Source organism: Columba livia, chromosome Z (genome assembly GCF_036013475.1).
Source record: "Columba livia isolate bColLiv1 breed racing homer chromosome Z, bColLiv1.pat.W.v2, whole genome shotgun sequence".
Taxonomy (NCBI): Eukaryota; Metazoa; Chordata; class Aves; order Columbiformes; family Columbidae; genus Columba; species Columba livia.
In genome coordinates, this window is record NC_088642.1 from 19,503,588 (window position 1) to 19,528,638 (window position 25,051).

A 25,051-nucleotide genomic window follows, 5' to 3' on the forward strand; every position below is an offset into this window, starting at 1 on the left:
AACATGCCCCCCAGGCCCATCCTCAGATCCACACAGACTCATATTCAGTACTACAGGTCAGTGTTAGCTCAACATTTCAGCGCTGACTCAGATTCAATTTACATTTATACAGAATGAGAACAGCAAAGTTTCCCTGGCATGTAACACTGCCCATTCTATACTCTTCATACTAAAAACCTTTCCATTTTACATTCAGACTTAACAGTACTCCTTAAACCCTCACTTAGCACCCTCTACTTAAAACCAATTGTAACCAAACTGAAATACACCAAACAATTAAAAGGGAACCTCATTCTGAAAGAGAAACACCACTAGACCTACTCAAACCCCTCAATACCTGTTCTCAGAAAATTCCAGATTCTTCTTTTATGAAATACGCAAACAAAACAAAAAAATCATAACTATGTAAAGAATGCAATTTCTGAAACTTCATGTAGAGATAGCAGAAATAAAATGTTTTAACCCTTTCCAGACAGGGTAGCCTCATCAAAAGGGGAACTGGCCAACTTGAAAAGCAACAAAAAGCCAAGATCAACAACAATTACAGCTCCTGAGGAGTTTGGAAATCCTAAAATCGAGGCAATACATCTGACAGTCTGTCAAGAAGACATGAAACAACTATCTTCAGATTGTGCCTCCTAGCTGGGAAACTCTAGGTCAGGGGTGTCAAACTCGTTTTCACCGGTGGCCACATCAGCCTTGTTGTTGCCTTCAAAGGGACAAATATAATTTTAGGACTGTATACATGTAACTACTCTTACATGTATACAGTCCTAAAATTACATTCGACTCATTGAAGGCAACCACGAGGCTGATGTGGCCCTCGGTGAGAATGAGTTTGACATGCCTGATCTAGGTTAAAGAATGCTTTCACTTTAGCAAACTGTAAATTCTGAATTTACAGCTAGCCTGTTTTCCATTGGAAGAATATTTCAAAGGAAAAATTTCAGCCAGCTCCACTTGGATGCTGAAAGATAGAAAAATTAGATTTCTCAAACCCAAACTCTGCTGGAGTTTGCTATTACTTTTATTACTTCTGTGTGGATGGCATTCAAATACTGTGTTCGTGGTAGCATTATAAAATCTCCAAGACATAAAACTATTGTTTTGTTTATATACAAACAAGCATCTAGCTTTGCCAAACAAGGGTTTCTTCCTTGCCATCTATACTTTCTGATATGTGGCAGACTATTTTTATGGTATGTTCTCAGAAATCACAGATGAAAAACATACTGGAAAACATTCTGTGCTTGCTGGCATCATGGGAAGCTACTGAGGCCAACTGTCTTCAGGCCCAATTAGCCATCCGCACTACATTTACATGCCAGTATAATAAAAACAGTTTGTAAAACATACAAGATTCAGTTCTACTTTTAAGATAAGAATAAAAAGAAACAGTTACCAACAGATGTATAGCCTGAGATGGACTAACTAAAGCAAATATGAAACTTGGAAAAAAAAAATAAATCAGTAAGTCAGTTTAGGTCAGTGAAGGATTGGGCAAAACAAATTGAGTAGTCTGTCTGTATAAATTACATGATCTCCGTGCTGCATAGTACCATTAGGAAAGACGCTACACTTCCGACATTTACACAGCCTGCGTCACAATGCAATATTACCTGCATGATCACCTTGAGTAGTTATATCAATAGTAAGAGACTCATGCTTTGTATATACGTAAATTTAGGTATCTTTTCTTAGAGTTACTTAATGTGGCAGAGATAAACACCAGGGAAAAAAAAACAGGCAGGAAAAGAAACTTAAGACAAAATTACATCCCAGTGTTTAATTACGTTCCCAGCATTAGCATCTCTTTTGAACTACTACTTTCTGCACACCACTTCAATTATTTTTCCTTCAAGAGATTCAGTTTTACTGACCCTTCAAATCTATGTCACAGCATCTCATTTTAACCTTCCACAAAACCATGTAACTTGAGAAGGTAGATCCTCCCCCATGTCTTCATTTTTAGCCATCTGAGGGTCAAATCCAAGAGTGAAGTCCAAAGCCTGAACTGCTGCTGACGACAGAAGTTGTTTTTTATTTTTTCACCGCATTGAAGCACATCACTGTCATTTCTCTCTTGAGCCCATAGTAGCATTTGTGTACTCAGCTAGATGGGAAAGTGGTCTGTTTGAAAGCTAATGGTCATCTCATCTGATTCATCAAGCAGGTGAACAAATACCAGAGGAAGCATGGAAAAAGAACATGGTTGGGACAGACAGTGAAAGGCAAGAGCATCCCCTTCAGTGTAAACCCACACTTTAATGGATAAACTCCTTTGAAAACCTGAATTGTTTTCACAACCTGAATAGTTAGGGCTAGAATTATTCACTTAGTCATTGGGATAAAGAGCTCAGAATTTAAAAAAAGAAATACATTATTGGGCTACCTATACTGAAGCCATTCGTGAGCACAATCTGCTCAGAATATATAAAATGCTTAATGCTTAAGGTGTTATGCACTATATTCACCACTACCTTCATCTCCCTATTTTGGACCCTGATCAACATACATTTGAAGTTATATTATTTAAATCTTACAAGATAGCAATAGCATCCCTTTCCAATTCTCCAATGCAATAGCAAGTTTTTCGCAATTTCTTTCTTCACAAGCCTGTTATTAGCCAGCACAAAGCACAGACAGAACATAATAACCCCAAATCAATTTCTCACCCCTTTGAAACCTACTGCAAAAGACAGGTAGGGACAATTCCTCTTGAAATATATGCTGTGGTAAGTTGTATTTCATAATGGACTTGATCACAACTGCAACAGAACTCTCACTTTCCTAGTCAAGGAGTTCCTTTCTGAAGCAGCAATTTTGACATCTACAGAAAGACAGCTAGGGGGCAGTGGGAAAAGAGTAACAGCATGCACTATCCAGGTGCACTGTAGCAGGTTAATAGGAATTTTGATCTGCCACAGTTTTCACGGCAAGGATGGCTGTTTCCTTCCCCTTCCATCCTATCTATAACACAACAATCTGTTGCAAGCAACTTTACAACTTTTATCTCCTTCATAGCTATGACTGTTAAGTATTTTGATTTTAATGAACAGTACTAGCAGAATGAGAAGCATAGGGCTACTGTATTCCCAAAAAGATGAGAAATATCTTAATATACTGCTTCCTTTGTGTAGTTGCTCCACAAGTACTAATACTAATTTGAACTTTTGAAAACAGTTGGAATCACCTGAAGATCTTTTACAACACATCTCCTTAAAGCTGCTCCTAAATCCAAAGAGGTAAAATAAAAAATATAAGAAGTATGTGTATAGAAAGGATAATGAAACTACCTGGTCTATTGGAAATCATGTTTTAGCATGGAATTTAAATACTTTCTGTTGGCCCAAAAGCTTCATTTTATGAATTCCAAATGCATCTACCACCAGTATTCTTCTACAAGAGAAACACTACAATATTCATGCGAAGTCATACAATTAAACAGAGATACCAGCAGACAGCAGTAGGAGCTGACAAACAAGTGAATGTCAGCCTCTGACACCTATACATGATTCTGTGGTTCCTACCCTTTTAGCTGAAAGTAAAATAGCTGATTAGAAAGAAAGGAAAATTGCCTGCCATTGTTGCAGGTAAGTAAATATCTTCTTTGTGATAATGTAACTATAAGAAGATCAAAGACAGTGACTGAGTTACTGTAGTAAGTTAGTTTATAGATTCTTTACATATTAAAAACTGTTAAAAGCTAGTATTTTATTTAGGAACATCATTCTACACTGAACAATGAGTACAGTTTCTGAATCTCTTCAAGTGGGTGGAAGTCAGCAAGACTGACGGTATACATGCTTAATATTGAGTATATCTTATAAAGTATCTGTCCAACAAATCTGACTCCTGACTTTTTTAGTCAAACCTAAAAACTTCTACTACATCCTTTTTCAGAGCAGGAAATTCTTATATTAGAAATAAGGTACACTTTAAAAAAAGTTAATCTAAGTTTCTTCTTCAATCATGCTGCTGGAAGAAGCTTCTCAACATGAAAATAAGCAAACAGGTCATCTAAAAATGGACAAAAAATAATTTTTAGAAAAATGCACATACTTTTCCAGGTTCTCAATGACAAATAGAAAAGCTGGTCAATACTAGTTGAACTAACTGTATATTTATTCTGATAATTTGAAGCCTTTAGACCCTCTTGTGCAGACAGACAGCATTTGTTACTCCTGAACTAGGTCCTTATACATATTTCTATAAAGCTCCAATTCTGCTATTCAAGTAACCTTAGACTGACGGTAAACATAAAAAGCACTTTGAACTTCAAGGAGAACCAGTTAAAAAGTCTTTTTACCAGAATAACTAAGCATACTTATAAGAAGCTGGGGAAAAATGCAAACAACAGAAAACAATGATAGAAGAGGAGAAAAAGGAAAAACTTAATTGTAATACCCATCACAGGCAGGCTGGAATGTCCAAAATTATCCAAACCCTCAAGGTAAAATTAGGCTGCTCTCACCACAGCTGTCTTGCTATATGAAATGATCCATTTTCACTTTCAGGGGATAAAAAGATCTGTTCTTTCCAGTGCAGGTTATAGTAATTTAATCCACCTGAAGATGAGTGAAACCACAGCCTGGAAGCTGCAGCTGACAGCAAGTATATCTCAAACAAAACCAGACACGGTCAAATTATGCATCTAGAGATCCTCTGTTACCTTCTAATACACATTCAATACATGTGTATCAATTTATTATGCCTAATAGCTATTGATTTATTACCTCTGAGCAAATCTTGTACTCAATGACACTACAGTACTGCACAATACCAGACAGATACACAAAACCAAATTCAGCTTCTGTGGCAGCATTCTCTGGCAAGGCTGTAATCAATTTCCTTTGGCAAAGAACCGCATGGTCTTACCCCAAACCATTCATACTCAGCTGAAAATATGTCAAGGGTTACGATATTGCTTAAGTAACTCTTCCATGATAGTTTCAATCTTTTCCCCCTTCTAGGGATCTATAAGACCAGAGAGAAGAAAAACCTCCACAATTCTGGAATACAAGACCAATGGTAAGCTGTGAACACACTCAATTTTTGTTCTCTCACGTGTAAGTCTTTAGACAACAAGCAACCCTGAAATGCAAAATTGATTTTTTTGTTTTGACAGTAATAAGATTCAATAACATTTACTATTATCTAGAAAATATAAAAAGACAAACCCTCAATTTTTCTTACAGGACTGTCTTCACATGTACTGTCTGCTGAATTTTGATTTTTCACTTCTTCTATAGACCAATACGTTTAAAAATATGTTTGGTTAAAGACATGGCCCAGCTTCACCTGATAAGAATGCATTCAGAGAAGTCTACTTTGTATATATTAAGTAGATAATATAATACATGTAATAACCAAAATGGATAGGTTCACTTTTCAGGTAGTTATTAAATGGGTACAAAGGAATTTCAGATCCAGTAAAAGAAATACAGTTCTATATATCTACCTAATTGGAAAAAATAAAAATGCATTTCTGAAGACAAAATAATTTTAGGAAACATTAATCTCTTTTACCAGTCAAAACCTTCAATAATAATAATAAAAAAGATTAAAAACAACATGTCAAGAAACTGTGAATATTAAAACTATTCAAACAAAACAACTGCTAGAGGAATACTCTGGATTTCCTTACGTGTCAAAGACAAAATATTCAAACTTCAAGTAATTAGCAATTAAAATAAAATGGATTCCTCTTCAACCTCTTCAAATTAGGTTAAGGGTCTATGCCAACGCATACCCAGCCAGCTCTTTGCTGCAAATTTTAGCTCTCAAGTAAGCCATAACCTTCTCAACCCAGAAGGCTGCAGGAACATCTAATGATACAACCTGACCTACAAAACCTTTGAAAATTAATATATGTTTTAGAAAGAAAGGCAAGCCAGAGTGCAGGGGTGTTTATGACTGAAATGCTACAACATGGGGACTTTGATGTCTGACTGTGGTCCCTCTTGACTTCATTTTATGATGTAATCGAAATAATTAGCCATTTTACTCAAACATAAATTGTTGTCTAGTTATAAAGAGAAGACAAGTTAGCGAGAAAAAGCTCTGAAGTGTCTTGACAGCCAAACACTAGAAATAATTTAGGAAACCAAGCATACATGTTCTACAAGGCACAGTATAGTTGACAAGAAACTTGTCAGGTACTTGATTAACCTGCCACTGCACTTAAGAAGAAATAACAAACAGCAACTGCTGACAACTACTGGAAGCACTAAAGCCAAATGATGTCTCCCAGCTCTTCAAGCACATACACAGGTATACAATACATAAACACATCTCTTCACTAAAATTAAGACTATTAAAAACTTTAACTGTGCCAAAAAGAAGGCAACTAATGAACACTGCTGAACCCTTACAAGACCCCTGAACAAATCAACCCTTAAGAGTCTGACTGTTCATTTAGGAATGAAAAAGCAAACTTATAAGTCAAACTTCCAACATGATTAAGTGTATACACATGCAGATAATGACTTCAAATATTTGCACAGCTTTTGCAAAGCCACCTTCCATCAGGGTCCAATCTCTGTTCTCCACACTTCATGCAAAAGAAAGATATAATTTGTTCCATAGCCTGCAAATTCATTTCTACACTACCAACTATTGTCACTGAGCATAAGATCTGACATTTATTTGAAATAAATGTTTAATTAAAACTGGTGCTTAAATCCTCCGCATCTGATATTTCACTCAAAAAACAAGTCTTTCCATGGCAGCCAGATCAGAAAAAACAGATTGCATCCTGCCTTGATGTAACAACCAAAAGCTAACAAAACAAACTTTGCACACATTTAGTGTCTCCTACTGGTGGGCTGACCCTGGCTGGCAGCTAAGTCCCACACATCCACTCTCCCAATTCCCCCAGCAGGATGAGGGAATAGACTAGGAAAAGTGAAAACACAGAACTAAGTGATGCAAAACACTCAGTAACCACCTCCCACAAGCAGACTGATGCCCAGACAGTCCCTGAACAATGACCACTGAACCACCCACTCCCTCCCCTCCTTTTTCATTGCTGACCATAACGCTATAGAGCATGGTGTACCCCACCGGTCCATCACGGTCAGCTCTCTTGCCCCCTCCCAGCCTCTTGCGTACCCCAACCTACTCACTGTGGGTGGGCAGAGTGAGAAACTGGCAGCCTCAACGCTATGCAAACACTGTTCACAGAATGTCAGGGATTGGAAGGAACCTCGAAAGATCATCTAGTCCAGTCCCCCTGCTGGAGCAGGAACACCTAGATGAGGTTACCCAGGAATGTGTCCAGGCGGGTTTCAAATGTCTCCAGAGACTCCACAACCTCCCTGGGCAGCCTGTTCCAGTGCTCTGTCACTCTCACTGTGAAGAAGTTTCTTCTCATATTTTAGTGGAACCTCTTGTGTTCCAGTTTGCACCCACTGCCCCATGTCTTATCATTGGTTGTCACTGAGAAGAGCCTGGCTCCATCCTCATGACACTCACCCTTTACATTATCCACCCAGTTTTGGTCAAAAACAAAACAAAACAAAGAACACATACCACCACCCTGGCTGCTATGGAGAAAATTAACTCTATCCCAGTGAGACCCAGTACACTTCTCCTTCAACCTGTAAGAGAAACCTAAACCTGGTAGGTCTTTCTAATACAGACAAAGCAGGTCTAATATTGGCTAACTAAACAGCAGGTGGAAGTTCCACTAACTTTGACTAACCAGGGCACATTAAAACTACAGATCCCTCCCTCAGGCTTATAAATATACTGTATCTGTCCCCAAATACCACAACTATGCCTCTCTTCTACCTTTTCTTCTACAGTGGTCACAACTTAAAACACTATGTAAAGTACTGTGTTATCTCAAATTCAGGACATGTACAATGTTTCATTTTGAGAGATCTGGATCAGGTCATTAATGTGGATGGATTTCCAGAGTCATGTTTCAAGTGCTTTAAAAGCATGCATAAGCGATAGGGATTCCTCCTTTTTCTAAACTTCCCCTAGTTTCCTTTTGGTTTGTTCTTGTCGGAACAGATCTCTCGTATTTCACTTATCCAGGTGCAAAGAGTTTTCAAGAAACAGACTATCTTATAATAATGCCGCATGAACGTTTTCATTATAAAATAAAAATTCCACTCATTGCACTGTTCTCACACCAAAAGGCACAAGTTCTTTCATTCAGTACTTAACATGTGATAACTATAAAGTCTCAGCCATAGTCTGCAGATGCTTCTTAAGCAGTAGTCACATTTACATATTCAGCACAGGCAAAGCAGTTGTAGTAAGCGCTAAGTGATTAGTGTAGATCGAACATCCACCTGGCATTTACTTCAGTCTAGCTAATAAATGTTATACGTGCCTTCTCCACTGTGCAATGTAGAGGACATACCAAAACCACAACATAATATGCACACAATGCTTCTCTCGTGGTAGAGACTGTTGAATGTGAAAGTGCTGAAGCAAAATCAAGCATGTGATGAGGTAAAAAATGGAAGTGCAATGCACTCTGCTGTACAAGAATGACTGGCTAAGTAGAAACCTCGTACAGCCGATGCACAAAAGACACCTAGCCTGGCAGCTAAGGACTCTGTAAATAATACACACACGATGCTATCTACTAAGACCATAAAGGCAGATGACTAGAAAGCATACAGCAATAAGTAGCTTACAAGTGCTTAAAAGAATATCAGCAACAGAAGACATAGAAAAAAGCCTAACAGACTAATTTCCCAGTGTGATGAATAAATCCTCTAACATCCATAAATAAAAGAGCTATGAGTGTAACAATTATGAAGATCTAGCTTACAAGGCATACTATTTTATTACCACAATGGTCCATCAAAAACCAGGGAGGGGGAGGAAGATTAAATAATTTTTTTAAAAAGGTAAAAATGGTTGAAATACAGTAGGGGGTAGGTGGGAAAGTCTTGGCATGCATAATACTGGTTTGCACTCAGACTAACAGCTTAGTCATAGTACCACACACTATGTGCACCTATTCATCCAGGCTTACATACAGTGCCCTTAGACGAAGAGAACAGTTGGGCACCATGTTATGTGTAGCCTTGTAATTTTGAAGTCTGAAAAGTGCATGTGAAGTCATTCTGCAGTAATGTTTTATTAATATTTCTGAATGAAAAGAAATTACTGAAATTGATCTAATACCTGTTTGCAAGCTGGGAAAAACACAATTGAAACTGGCACATGATAAGCTATTATTTTTTCTGTCTTTCCTAAATGTCATGAGAAAACAGATTGACAATGTTGTCTACAGAGAGGAAAACAATCCACGTGTTTACTCCAGGGTACCTTCCCCTTCCCCCAGTAATGCAACAGAGGTGAACGTGTCCTGTAGTTATTATTTGCTCTGTGGGTAAGAAAGTAATGTTTTAATTTTTCTCTGGAGCACTCTGCTCAACTTGGCCTTGCAAAGGCAAGTTCCATGTAGCTTAACTAATTCAGACAAATGCTGCAGTACTTGAACTACTTTAGGGTCAAAGAACACCTGAAATAATAGCACATTTTTTCCAATATAAAATGTTGGTTTTCAGTTCCATTCTAGCGATTAACAGTAATACTTTTCATGTAATTTTTTAAAATCGAAACAGCTTGCTACAGGGAGAGGAAAAAGAGTTTCAGCTTTGTTTATTTAAGAGCACTTCACAAAACTGAGAAGCATCACTAGAAAGGCTTTGACAATGTTTTTAGCTTTGTTGTACACAAGACAGCTTGACATGAAAGAAAGGACTACACTACACTCAAAGTTATCCATTAATAAATAATATAGATTACAGATTAGCCATGCGATCAGAACAGGGATAACCAGTTCAGCTGCATGCAGAACCACAGAATATAAACACAATTTCAACACAAACAACTTGAATCCAAAACACTGCTACCAAATCAGCATGTCCTCCAAAGATCCTGTAAGTAGGATTTACTCAGCAGCACAATCAAGAAGTACTTTACTGCATCTTGTAGCACACAGAATCTGCGTACTCCTCCTCCCATACCTCATATCTTCTCCTAGCCTGTAATTTATGTACAGACATGAAATTTAAAAAGGACCAAAAAGGTAGGCCACTATGAAAGAAAGAATTTTTCATCACAGACATTACACACTTTGTTGTTATTAGGCCCTGAACATTTGAGAAAAAGCACGTCTTTGTCAAGGTTTCAACACAGTCATACATCATTCTTCAACTGAAATCTGAATTCCCAGCAGACGCCTCTTCATTTGTCTCAGATATTCTCCATCAAAATTGGGAGGTTTTGAGTTGGCATTCAGGCTGCTGCTGAAACTTTTTTTATTTGGGAGGGGGGAAATACTACAAAGATTTGAAGAAGACACAAAACAGTGTATCTGGAGCAGGCAAACTAGCTCCTTAATAACACATTTCAATACAATGAAAAATATCCTATGCTGGAAACCTCCCCAGGAACTATGTGGCCAAAAAGCAATGCTGCAACACTAAATCTTCAGCAACAAATTAAGTTTCAGAAGGCTAAATATGAGTAGTAAAGATCCAAGACAATTTCTGTACCTAACAAAGTGATTTAACATTACTTCTCTCTCACAAATGACATCTTAGTCTTCACCAAATAGAAGCTAAATAAAACGAGAAATATTTATTGTTGCAGTTGACTACAATACTGGGCTATTATTTCAGCATACTTTACAGTAGTTTTCTTTCAGTAAATAAGGAATTAGTTCCAGACCAAATAAATATTTTATCTTAGTAGATGCCATGTCTCTGCAGCTGCTTCAATTTGTTTAGTTGTGGCAGATCATATAGAGCAGGGGTGGTCAAACTCATTTTCACCTGTGGCCATATCAGCCTCCCGATTCCCTTCAAAGGGACAAATGTAATTTTCAGACTGTATAAATGTAGGAGTATTTACACTTATACAGTCCTAAAATTACATTTGGCCTTTTGAAGGCAACCATGAGGCTGATGTGGTCCTGGGCGAAAATGAGTTTGACACCCGTGGTATAGAGGAAAGGAGCAGCTGTGTGCACTGCTGTCCTTCACAATTTCCAAAAAGGGGAAAAAAAAAAAAGTACAAAAATCTTAAATTAACTTAAATGGAGCAACAGTTATAGAGCACCACAACCTAGAAACGTCTCCATTTTCTGCGGGACTGAGTTACAAGATGTCTAGAAGAACTATAATGAACAAACTGGCCTGTACTCACTTCTTACCTGCCATTTTAAAATAAGCTAACTTTTCATATTTATCACTCCCTTCTTTTGGGAGTGATGACCTCAAATGCTTCAGCAGTTCTGCAGAATAACCTCCTTTTTTCTGTGGCTTCTACCTATCCTACTACAATACTATTTTTAACCTAATAAAGCACAGCATTTTATTACAGTGAGTATTTCTTATTCCTATAGCAACAAGATATTGCTCTAGTCTAAATGGACGAACATGACTCCCTTTCTCAGCCATGTTTCTGAAGAGTTTCCAAATATGCGTAGGTGTTCTTGTGATGCTCCCTGAAGAATTCTAGTAATGTATTTTGTTCCCGTATATTACCTGCTCTTCCAAGGTCACTGCATCTGTTACATTATGCAAGCATGCACATACCCCATGTAACCTATCTTGACCTTGAAATACAGAAATAATTACGTATACATAGGAGATACAAAAGGAAGAGGAACCACCAGCAGAGAAGACCAACCTGTACCAATACAAGAAGTACAATTTAATTAGGCCAAACAGGTGGGAAAACAAAAAAAAAGCAGCCATGTCCAGGAAGCATGTGTGAATGAAGTTGTGTCCAACCATTAGGAAAGGGATGCTGTGTTTGGTTTAGGCCAGTCAGACATTCCCATCGCTGAACCCATACTGCAGCAACAACCAGGAAACCACTCAAAAGTTTTGCTCTGGCTGTCACAACCCCTGTGCTATCCTGAAGGCAGGATTTACATAAATATCTAATGATCTCCTAGAAACACTGAATTCATTAATCGATCACTGCCTGGATTTTCCTGAAAAGCTCCCTCCCAAGAGTCTCTGCCACCTACAATCACAAGCTATAGATAATACCTCCTTACATGCATGGCATTTTGTATGCAATCTACATGGTGTTAATCCATACGCACCAGTATTAAACATCAGAAAAACAAAATACCCCAAGACCTGAAACTTATCAATGCAGTTATGAGTGACTTTCCTGAGAAATAAGTTATTTTTAGGGAAACATGCTCTTTGGCCAATTCAGACTCCACCTTTTTTTTAATTTAACTCAACATTAGATTATTTTGTCCTGTTGGAGTGTTCAGGAAGGACATTCTCAGCTTTAAATCTACTGACTTTCAACTGAGCTTATAGCTCACACACCTGCCTTGGGCTTGTCCTTACACTTTGTGTAGTTTCACAATAATACTTAACAGACCTTATATTGCTTTCCCCTGACGGCTGTCATGAGGAAGTCTCACATCGATGCCATGGGAAATAAATTCTACTGGAGGTAAAAACCTTTATAAAAAGCACTTCCAGATGTGTAAATAAGTAAGTGAGTTTTGCTTACTTACCGTCAGAAAAATAGAGGAAAGAAAATATTTGCAAATGAGCCTATAGTTTTATTTCAAGTTCTAAAAGGAAAGAAATGTGACAAAGCGGTTCACACAGTACAGCTTGTCCACAGGGGTACAGGCAGACCCAAAACCAAAATACAAAACCTAGTGATTCCCGCCTAACAAAGCTCAGAAACAATGTATCACACAGCTTCTGCACATCAGCCCCCTATCCTAGAAATGACTTTACCATTCTTTTTGTCTGACATCTCAACTTGAAAATCCCAAGGGAGTTATAGATATCCATGCCACTGTAAACACTCAGTTCCTTCTTCCATATAAAGTAATATTACATTATCTACAGTGTGTGCCACAGCCGCTAGATGATTTATAATTTTGATACACACCAGTGCAAAGCTGGATTTTTAGGCCAATGTTAACTATTAACTTTTGATATAGTAGAAAGACTTGGAACATATATTCTTTCTAGGCAGACAGAACACTCCTTACTTTGAAATCTTCATAGACTAAGACCCATAAATTCAGCAGATTTACCACACAATCCTGAAAAAGAAATGAGCTGAAAGATCACCTAGTTTATGTCACCTTCCTCAAGGCACGAAATACTATGCCATTCTGCCAGATATCTGTCTTGTCACACCTAACTCACTTTCCTGCAACTATTCAGGTGTGCAAAAAGAGAAATGCACAAGCCTCCAATTCAACAGATGGAAGCACTCAGTAGATGCTCACAGTGATTTGTATCAGGAGGTCATGGCAAAGTCCCCCTAAAAAAAATGAGGTTACAGCAATATAGTCCAAAATACACAGTCTGAAAAATAAACAAAATCTTATTGTACTAGATATATATACAGATATACCTATGTGCATTAATAGATAAATGTTAACCACGAAAACTACTCTTTAGCCTATTCATTATCAACTGGCAATTTTATTTTAGATGCAATGCACTGTCAAATTAACATAAAGCTTATCAGCTCCCCTCCCCCACTATTCTGTCCCCAGGAACACACACAACTTTAAGAGACTTCCATCCAAATCAATGAACTAACTTGATTAATTTATTTACCACTATAAAATAAAAAAGCTGTTTTCTTAATTAAATTAATATTATAACTCATATCTAAAATAAAGGCATATTAAGCTTCACCACAGACCGCATCAAACTAAATTGTTTCCCCAATAGGACTGATTTTCTGCAGTGTGTATGTTTTTTATATTGATTCCGTAAAAACATGGAATTATAAAATAATGCCATTTCATCATTTTGAGACAACTCTCATTACTCTAGTCTCATTTTTGTCATATATATCTCCTCCAATTTTAAGACATTTTTCACATGCATTTGCCTGGAAAGCCTTAAAAGAAAGGGCTGCTAAACATCCTGTAGCACCTGAGAACCCCATAAGCACCAGAGAATTGTGTCTGACAAAATACATAGGAGCAGACAAGTCGCTCACATTAGAGTCATTGGTAGGTTGCAGGAGAATGAGTATAAACATCACAAACCCACACAGGCCTCCAAGCCAACCACCCTGGCCCTCACCTCCAGATCCCTGTTTTGTCCCAACCCCTCGAAATGCAACAAATGTGAGAGCCCCTTTGCGAACCCTGCATCCAAAGGGCAACTCAGACTCTCTGCCAGGCTCCCCCTTCCCAAAATCCAAGCACCTTTCCCAGCTCCTCCAAAACACCGAGCCCGCTCCAGCTTGTGCCCCTCACCCCCAGCAGCATCACAATCCCCGTCCTCAGTAACGGCTCTGCCCCAAACCCGCAGCAACACTCCCCCCATCCCACCCACACCCTGGCAACACTTAAGCTTCCCTTTCCCAACAACACCCTCCATCAGCCCCCGAATAACCAGTGTCCCCTCGGGCACCCCACTGCTGCCGCCCCCAAGCACCACCAGGCCTCCCCAGCCACCCCCTGCCCAGCGCCCCTCACCTCGGCCCGCCCCAGCCCCGCCGCCATGGCCCCGGCCGCACCTCACGGTCCTTCAGGCCCAGGAGCAGCACCTCCTCCATGAGGGTGAGCCGTGTTTCCTTGGAGTCCCCCTTCTCGTCGTCGCCGGACTCGTCCCGGCGGCCTTCATCGTCCGAGCCGCCCCCCGCTCCCCGCTCCTTGTCGGCGGCGGCGCTGCGGGAGGCCTCGGTCCGGCGCTGCACCAGGCCGGAGCTGCGCTGGGTCAGGGAAGTCATGGCTGGGAGATGCGGGAGGGCCGCGGGGAGAGGGGCTCGGAGACAGCTCGGGAAGGGGAAGGAGAAGGGACAGGCGCCGCTCCAGCGTCCGCCCTAACCGCACCGGGGCAGCGGCCGGCCGAGGGGAGTCATGGGAAGCGGGGCTCGGCCGCGGCGCGGGAGGCGGAGGCAGCGGGGGCTGGCGTCCCCCCTGCGGCGGCCGAGCTGGCAGAGGCTGCTTCTCCTCCAATATGGCGGCGCGGGCTGATGTCAGCGGAGGATGTGGCAGCGCCGGGCGGGAGGGGCACCGGAAAGGGCCGGGGGCGGGAGGGGCCCCCGCGGGTCAAGGGGCGGGACGGGGCACGGGCGACCTGTGGCGCGAGGACTGTGGCGGCGGACGCTGGTTGGCGTTGGCGACCGTTACCGGCCGTTAGCGACCGTTACCCGCGGCTGTAGAGAGTGGGTTATTCAGCGTTCCGTGAGACGGCCCGGCCGCTGCCCGCCGTGCCACAGCCCGCTGCATTCTCTTGTTTGTTTGTTTCTTTAAGAAGTGCCTTAAATCCTCTTTATTTCATTTGTAGCCGAAAGACGGTGCTGGAGCATCCCCCCAGGAATACCCTGTTTCCCCAAAATGAGACAGAGCCTCATATTAATTTGTGCTCCAAAACTTACTACTTTTTAATATGTATAGCAGCCTGGACACTATTTAAATTGACTTTTTTTTTCTTATGAACTGTAGCTAGGGCTTATTTTTGGAGTAGGGCTTGGATTTCGAGCATCCTGAAAAATCATGTTAGGGCTTGCTTTCAGAGTACGTCTTATTTTCTGGGAAACAGGGTATATCTCCGTATATAATATATACACATGTATGTGTATACCCATCAACTAAACTCAGGTGAGTTCTCAACAGTCTCGACTTCAAACTGAGGCTGTGGAGTCCTTTGGCTCTGCTGTTGGTGAGCATCTTTTCAAACCTTTAGTCCTTCTGAACGCGGCACACCAAAAGCTCAAAATAGTTCTTATCACGGCTAAATCCCATATGTGTTTCCACGTAGTGTATTTTATTGCAAAATAAAGATTTTTATGATGCAAAGGTGGCCTATGCTTTTTGGTCCACGGTTAGGATATTGCATTCAACTGTATTTTGGTGTATAGATATAAACATTTATCAAACATATCTCTCAAGATATAAATAAAATATAGAATTTTTTTTTAGTTGTTGGGCTTTTTTTAGGTACAGCCTGTTAACCAAGAGCTCTGAGTCCCTTTCTAAGTGACTTTAGCCTTAGTTGTTTCCCACACCCACAGTTCTTATGTAATCTGCTGTTGTGACTTGGTGATAATTCAGTGTAGCTTCTTCAAGATCACTGATTAAAAAGACTAGTAGATGGACAAAACCGATCCCTGGATGATCTGAATCACTCATGCAAGTGTTTGCTGACCGTTCCTCTTCTGTGTTTTGAGGCCTTCTAGTGTTCGCGGTCCACTTTCGGACATTCTGATTTTTTTTTAATTCTTCTACTTTTTTTAGTTAACAATGTTTTGCGATACAGGGTCAAATACCAAACTAAAGCTTGTTACTTTGCTATAGAAGGGATACCACAATAGCATTACAAGATCTGTTTTCTGGAAATCTCTTTTCTGAGTAGTAAATATCCTCAAATATTTATTAATTTAGTCCTATATGAGCCACTTGGATATTTTGCTGAGAATTACAATCAAGATGACAGGCATGTAATTAAGCTGGGTCATCCCTTTCACCTTCTTTGAACACTGTCACTATATTAGCTTTCTTCTTTGAAACTCTCAATATTTATTGAGAATCATAATTGGAGATCAAAAAGAGGTTCCAAAAGCTCTTTTGAAAAACAATATGCAAGTTAACCTGGCTTACTAATACAAATGACCTAGCTTTACTACTGCTGTTTAAATTTTTCTTGAAGTACACTTTTAGTGGAAAGTATTTAACCTTTGTCCTCTATGATAATATTTACATATTTCCCCCAAATGCAAAGCTATTTATTGAACATAATTTTTTAAAGCACTGATAACAATTATCATATTTCCCTTTAGTAATATCATTGTTAGAATTTGCCTTGCACCTACATTCAGTTCTCTCTGTTGGCAAAAATTGCTCAACTTCACTTACGTTTTAATTCCCAGATTGAATTAATGCAGCAATATTATCTTCTCCTTTCTTATCAATCAAATGCACTGTTCAGGCTCTTATAATTATTTTCACTTTCCCGCTACACTACTAAGGCATTTTAACTATGTTTGGGTTTTGTCCTGATTGCATTTTAAGGGTTAACTGATTGAATGTTCATTAGCAACTCCTAATTGATGTTTCTTTGATTTGGGTCCTTTCCTCGAGGGACTCAAAGCACTCATTGTTATTTTCAGTTTTGTGAAAATCTCTTCTTAAAAGCAATAGCTAACTTTAAAAAAAAAAAAAAAGGAAAGAAAGAAAAAATATAAAAGTAGTCAAATTAGGATAACTTGTAGGTTAGTAAGAATTTTTAATTTTGGTGATTGATTAAATTTTTATTAGGATGAGGTGTACCGTGAACTTTCTTATATTTGACAGTCACTTTCCTGACTTAGAAACTCACATATTTGCACAAATTGAATGGTGTAGTTTCAAACAAATATGGTTTTTCATCACTACTTCTAGTTCTCTTTATCATGAACCTAAAGCTAATAAGCTTGGTATTAATCAAATTACAACTGCCTGTAATTGAATTTTGAGCCTATTAAATTATTCTTTTTCACACCAGTGCAATGCTGGTGGACAAAACCAAAATTTGACTGAAAAGCGTATAAAACAAGGCACATTTCAGCACCAATTTTTCAGTGGTGTTGGTTCTCTCTATGCAACAGAGAGCTTGTGTGTCAGTGGGGACGACTCGGCTTGTTGGATCTCCACCTAGGAGATCCTGATGTGCCGTGTCACAACCTCCTTACCTGCAATTTATTTTACAGAACCAACCTGCATCTTATTTTACAGTACCAGCCTGCATCTGAAAAATATTTTGAGTTGTATGTGGCTGTATCAGGAGCTCAGAAGGCTGTGACTTCCAACAGTGCATTTGACACAGGCTGGTGCAACAGGTGGTTCTTTGTCATTTGTGCTATCCGTGGATACCTCACTGGGTACAGGCTTCTCTTCCTCTGTCCGTCCCAATGCCAGTGGCATCCAGCCTGAGAGCAGGGGGCCTAAATCATCAAAACATTCTTTTAAGTAGCAATAATGCAAAGCAAGTAGTCTATAAATAATTTTGTTTGTTTTGCAGTGAATGGACCTTGTAACGCATCCTTTTTTATACTTTACCCAGTACCTGGAAGAATTTCTGTTAACAGTTGCTGATGAGTATAGGTTATCTTCACTAAATGCAGTAGACTTCAAAAGTAGCTAGGTTTTTTTAACTGCTGCTAGCCCACTGTCAAGTTGAAATAAAAGGGAAAACAGCAAAGGCATGAATCGTACACTTCTGTTTTGCATTGCACTAGCTGCAGTTGCTGTGATTTACTTCACTGTGGGAGCAGGGCTTACCTCAGTGATGTCAGCAGAAGAAGTGATTAAAAAATATGAGTGCAAATGTCTCTTAGGACAGCAGGTCAAGCAAAGCTTAACTTTATTTACACCTGAAGCAAGAGGTCACCTGCTATTGAGAAATATATTGTACCTTGAATGTCGTGAGTACGACATACAGCTCATTAAAACTAGAAGTTGTAAAAGTCTGGACCTAACAGATGTGGCAGGTGCTGGAACTTAAGATGTAGTGGACAAATCCTAGTGCTACTGTCACCGCATCACAAGATACTCATGGACAGATTTTGCTCTTGGAAGATGATTAGATAATAGCATGTGTGTGATTTGAAGTTGATAGCAAGAATACAGAAATTGTTTTCTAGAAGGCAGCTGCTGATTCTGGTACAGCTTCACCATCCTGTGGTTTCACCAGTCAAGCTTGTTTACATTCCTGCCTCTGTTTTTCATTCTCTCCCAGTGAAAGTTTGCCACTCCCAAGTATGCCACTGAAAACAAGTGTCAGGTGGGTGGAGCTGTGCCCTAAATCTCTGTAAGGATCTGACTTGGAAACAACAGTCAAAAAAAAGGTCATGTTTACCTGTAACATTTCAAGGACCTATTGACAGGGCAGCTTCACAAACAGGGACTGTATCTTTACTGAAGGAGCACTGAGCTGGTGTGCAAACTAGGTAAGCCAGTGGCCAGGAGTGAAGGCAGTGTGGTGGGCTGACCTTGGCTGGATGCCAGGTGCCCACCAAGCTGCTCTATCACTCCCCACCTCATCTGGACAGAGGAGGAAAATATAACAAAAGGCTCATGGTCAAGAAGAAGACAAGGAGATCACCTAGCAATTACTGTCATGGACAAAACAGACTTGACTCAGGGAAATTTGTTTAATTTATTACCAATGAAATTGGAGTAGGGTAATGAGAAGAAAGAGCAAATCTTAAAAACACCTTACCTCCACGACTCACATCTTTCTGGGCTCGGGTTCACTCACAATTTCTCTACCTCCTCCCCCATGAGTGGCACAGTGGGACAGAGAATCAGGGTTCTGGTCAGTTCATCACACGTTATCTCTGCTGCTCCTTCATCCTCACCCTCTTCCCCGCTCCAGCATGGGGTCACCCCCACGGCAGACAGTCCTCCCTGAACTTCTCCAGAGCCTGGAGCACCTTGTCCTCCTTCTCCACTGACATAGATGTCTGCAGAGTTGTTTCTCTCACATATTCTCACTCCACCAGCCGCTCTTGTGCAGCAGGTTTGGGTTTTTTTTGCTCTTCTTAACTATGTTATCCCAGGGGCACTACCACCATCGCTGAAAGGTGCAGAGTGACGTGAAAAGGTGTTCAAAGGTATGGGACAAGAGAACTGAGCAGGCTAACGTGTGATATTGTAAGTGGAAAGAAACTAGAGTCAGTGATAAACTGAGCATAGAAACCATGTACACAGCGGTCATATACTATTCTCTCGTTTGTTTTCAGCTGCACCTGTTCACTCCTACTGTTGTTCTGGGTACTAAGTACTAGCCAGCTCAGACCAGCTGGAATTGTTATTTTTAAGAATGAACTTTCCATCACTAGTAGCAAATTTTTTGAAGTAAAAAGCACCTACTGATATGGCTGCTTCTTTCCATACACCAAACCCTTGATGTGATAGCTTTTAGTACCCAGTAATTAGACATAATTTAGATTACCAGTTTACAAAATCAAAATTTGCCTATGTATCTTTTTCTGGTAAGCCTCTTTTTAAGACTTTCCCTTCAGATAATTTAAGGATGATGTTTTAGGTTTCTCAAAAATGTTAAGAATTACCACTTTCAGTGCCATAGCGCTAGCTGTTAAGACCTAGTTCATATAAAATCAAATGCAGCCACTAGGTCAGTAATAGATTTATTTTAACTACATGGGGCTTTGAGTTAAAAACATAATTTTTGTGTATATTAAAAAAGAAAAAACAAGACGTGATCTTTTACAGACAGAGTGACAGGCATTTTAGGAAGACTAAAGGTAAACGTGGAAAGGCGCTATTCATATTTGCTCATCTCAGAGAGTTGTTTGTTTTTTTTTTCCAAGTATTTCCAGATCCTCTCATTTTCTTATCACCTGCAGAATTCAAATGATTGCTAGTTCCTGAAATCTTTGTATTTTCCTAGCATCTTCCTCCTTATATCTGAGTGGTATTCTTCAGCAGCAAGGATCTGTACTGCTTATTTTAATATTACAGTTACAGTACTGAAATCAAAAGGATGAAAGTATCTGTCAAGGTGCTGTTTGTAATGAAGATGTGCTTTCATTTCTACACAGGGGTCCAGTTCAACCAGCACCACTAGGAAATATGTGTGGCTTTCTTCACAGATTCTCATTGAGTAAAATGAGTCCCATGAAGCATCCACAAAACCTGACTGTGTCATTGGTATTTTTGCAAAATTGAAAAAGATCAACACTGAATTTTATATAAGTTTTACATGAATTTTGTATAAATTCAGTTTTGAAAAACTCTATTTCATTTCCTAACGTAACAAACGCTATCTGTTCCTTGTAAAGTGTATAAGTACTCATCAACTCATTAAAAAATTCATAAATCCAGATGGCACAAAGCAAATGTTTCCATGGAGTTGTAATTTATAAGATAAATCATTATTAGAACAGTATTCTTGTTGTCTAATTAGAGAGTACTTGTGTTCATTCAGAAGTGTGTGTAGAAGAAATGTTGATTACTTTTGGTAGGTTTACACCCTCTTGTAATGACCAAAGACCCATGCAGAGAGAATCAAATAATGAGTGATAATTTCAGAGCACAGTAAATGTGAGACAAACAGAAGCATGGGGTCAGCCAGAGAGAAAAATGAGGATTCCAGGAAGTAGTGGTTGTATGAACTCAGCAAAGGTGTGTGAGCAGCTGGGACAAGGGGAAATGGAAGAAAAATCTAGAAATATTTGGCAGCAGACATCTCTGAGCCTCGGTAAAGACTGTTGTAAAGGAGGAAAAGCTGCATTTTTTAGTTACGTTGTTCCTGAGGAATCATCCAAGTGCATTGCAATGTCTGATGTGCTCGTGGCAGAGGTTGCACACCCTGCCTGTTCTGGATGTTTGTTCTTTTGATGGCAGCCAGGAGGTTATGCTCACAGTGAAAGCCAAAAGGTTTTTAAGTTTGGCACAGATGATAATATCTTCCGTAATACCTTGTACCCAGGGAGCAAAAAACGTGCAATAAACATTTGTAAATTAAACATGCAGACATCTCTGGGTTACACGTCTCCCTGATTCATTCAAGAGCCAAAACAGGATGAAAGCAAGTGTAATTAGTTTGCTATATTGTCTGCCTTGGAGTGCAGATTATTACAGAAACAACTGCTTTGTCCAAGAATAGATGTATTTCATTATCAGTTGCTTAACATTAACATGTATGTCTTTTGCACTGTGCTGCAAGTGTAGTACCTGTACACTGCAAGTGCAATAAATTACATCGCCATTCTTTCAGTACAGCCAGTACCTGTAATGTAGAACAGTGGTGTCACGGAGGCACCCTGAGGTTGGTTTAAAGGACAACAGGGTACAAAACAACTTTTATTAAACCGGTGAGAAACAGGGTTTTAGCACTCCAAAAGTGACTTAAAAACAGGTTCGGATATCAGTTGAGGAAAATTATTAAGGGGCAGCAACCAATACAACAGGCGGTCCACAGAGTGCATACACATGGCTTCACCCCAAACAATGCTGGAGCCGTCCCTGAATCCCAGAGAAGTACACACTTGCCTAAACACGGTGTGGGATTATTTTTAGAGATACACGTACTCATAGTGAGTATGGAAAGTGTACACTCGTGATTCTGCGAGGGTAAATTTATAATACACTCTCAATCCTGCGAGGGTTAATTTACTTACACGTGCAAATGTGCATGGAATATTACACGTGCTTATGTGGAAGCACGGGAGGAAAATACACTCGCGATTGTGCGAGGAAATAATTTATACACGTGCTTGTATTGAGCATGAAAAGTTACACGTGCAAATGTGCATGGAAAGTACATGTGCTTGTATTAAGCACAGAAAGTTACATGTGCAAATGTGCACGGAAGGAAAATACACCTGCGATTATGCGAGGATTAAGTTTACACGTGCTCATATTGAGCACAGAAAGTTACACGTGCATATGTGCACGAAAAGTATAAATATACTCACAATCCTGCAAGAAGTTTTACTCACACCCGTGGCAGCAAGGCAAGCGGAGTCTCCATCCCGGGGAGGGGGCTCTCGGCAGCAGCATCTGGCTCGTGCTCCGAGAGACCCGCGACAATGGGCGGAGTCTCGATGAGAATCCCGTTTTTATATTGGCTGATCAGATCTGACTGTAGGCATTCTAGAAGCTTCTCTGCACCCCCACCTGTGGGGTGCCCCTGAAGCCTCCAAACATCCCCCACACTGGCAGTGGGTGCCCCTGAAGCCTCCAAACATCCCCCACAGTGGCCGCAGGTGCCCACCGGCTCACTGGCGCCTCAGCACTCCCTTCTCCTAATGGCCCTGGCCAGGGTGCTCTGGGGCCAAACAAAAGAAGCTGTTAGCCTCAAGTAGCAGAGAGAGAGGGAGATGTGCCTACTCCTTCCATACTGAAGGAGGGAGGGGGAGAGAGGGGGGGTTTGCATTCTGCCACAATGGGATTCACAATGTTTTGGTCAGACTGTCTCACCTGACTGTGTTTGATTGACAATGTACTGGCACTTCACGGCATCTACAGCATTTATTCTTGAAATTTTTAAGCGCTGATTCATGACCTTATGAAGAAGGAAATGAAGCTGATGAAAGGCTAGTAAATATAAAAATGCTACCAAACACACCTTTGATTTGATCTAGTCTAATCTTTGTTATTAATCAAATGCTTTCAGTAGCCGAAGATTTAACTGTCAAGCACTTTACAGAGGAATATGATTTCAGCATGTGTTTGAGGTTTGCTAATTTAGAGGATCAGGCATCCTCCAGTGAGTCCGACAGAGTAATTGTGGACACATGTATGTCCATCTGACAAAGACATATAGTTCAGTGACTTTCATCCCTCTTTACTTTGGGGTTACCAGAGCACTGGAAGAGGCTGCCCAGGGAGGTTGTGGAGTCTCCTTCTCTGGAAACATTGAAAACCCACCTGGACATGTTCCTGTGTGATCTGCTCCGGGTGAACCTGCTTTAGCAAGTGGGTTGGAATAGATAATCTCCAGAGGTCCCTTCCAATCCCAACCCGTCTGTGATGCTGTGATATAATGTTGGCTTTGAAAATAGGGAAAAATAAAATCTTGTGCGGGTTAAGTATTAGAGAGCACTATGTCTTGATATCTTGCTTTGAGCTTGGAATCATAGAATGATTTAGGTTGGAAGGGACCTTAAAGCCCATCTAGTCCAATCCCTGTGCCATGGACAGGGACACCTTCCACTAGACCATGTTACTCAAAGCCCCATCCAACCTGACCTTGAGCAGTTCCATGGATGGGGCATCTACGGCTTCTCCGGGCAGCCTGTTCAGTGCCTCACCACCCTCATCACGTGAAAACATCTTTGCACAGTTGCTGCTATTATGACTGGCTAGACACTGAACATGGATTTGATTATCACAAAGTGAGAAAATTCCAGAAGATGTTTTTTGGAGGAGATGCACTTGCTCTTAACTGGGGGAGTTCAGAAGTGAGACTGCTCACTCAACAGCAGAGTACTCCACCGGCGCTGTCATTTTTCTGTTTTCACCTGTAATCCCAGTACCTCATTGAATGCAAGGCAGAAAGCTTAAGAACATTGTCCTGTGAACACTTTCCCATAATTCTGCACCCGATTTTATCTGTGCAACACCATCTATCTTTGGGACCAAAAAACTATATTACCGCTAGATCATTTCTATGTGGTGGCTTTAAAAGAGGCTTTTAATGGCTGTACCATCCATGAAAACATTTATATTAATAAATCCATTACAATTACAACTATTAAATCAATTACATTTGATGCAAAAGTTCTGTTCAAGCAAAAGTATCTTCATAGGGGATATGCAAAGAAATTTTGATTTAAATCTATACTGCAGACCACATTCTTAGTTCAAATTAGAGTAATAATTTGAATGGTTGGGGAAAAGGCCATTTAAGATGTTACCTGCATAGTACAGATTGATGAGCATTTGAGCATTAACCACTTTGTCTCTGATGTTAGCCAGTTATTTAAAAAATTGTTTCTGTCTAGCTGAATGAGGACATTTTCATAAGTACTGATTGCATTTCAAAGTTCATTAATGATCTATAAATATGTAAAAACTTCTGCTATGTACTCATGTAGCACCGAACACTAGACTACCTGCACATGAGTAATTAAAGATGAGGTACAATATCCTACCATGAGATACAGAGGGGTGTAATCCTAGAGAGTCTCTGTTTTTGTAATATGGGTAGTTGTAGCAATCACAGTGGATTCAAACAGAGCAGAAACCTAACGAGTAATCAGAACAATCAGAAAACTCATGGTAAAGCAATAATTTTATAGTCAGACTTGTATATTTATAGCATGTCCACGTTTCTGCCTTTTAGTACATTTTTTTCTCCCTGAAGTGTAGGTTGAGGAATAAGAGAGGGCATTTGGGGCTTCACTTTTGAAGTAAAAAAAAAAAAACCTAAACCAGCACCAGAAATACGCAGTAAAGCTGCAAAAGCTATATGACTTTTTTTTTCTAGGGATCCTGGAATGCGGAAGGGGGAGTCATTAGAAAAATGCCTCACTGACTCCAGAGTGAACCAGCACCTGAGTAAATTTCTCTGCATGCCCAGACATGTGGCAGCACTGGGAG

General features: G+C 40.0%; 1 protein-coding gene across 1 annotated transcript in view; it reads right to left on the minus strand.

The window, feature by feature from the left end:
* The window catches only part of GOLPH3 (golgi phosphoprotein 3), a 34,437-nt gene extending 19,454 nt beyond the window's left edge, over positions 1–14,983 (minus strand). Inside the window, exon 1 of the mRNA XM_065047507.1 lies at positions 14,515–14,983. Within this exon, the coding sequence (XP_064903579.1) occupies positions 14,515–14,727 (213 nt within the window). The 5' untranslated portion in view covers positions 14,728–14,983. The remainder of the gene's footprint in view (positions 1–14,514) is intronic.
* Between the last annotated feature and the right edge of the window lie 10,068 nt (positions 14,984–25,051).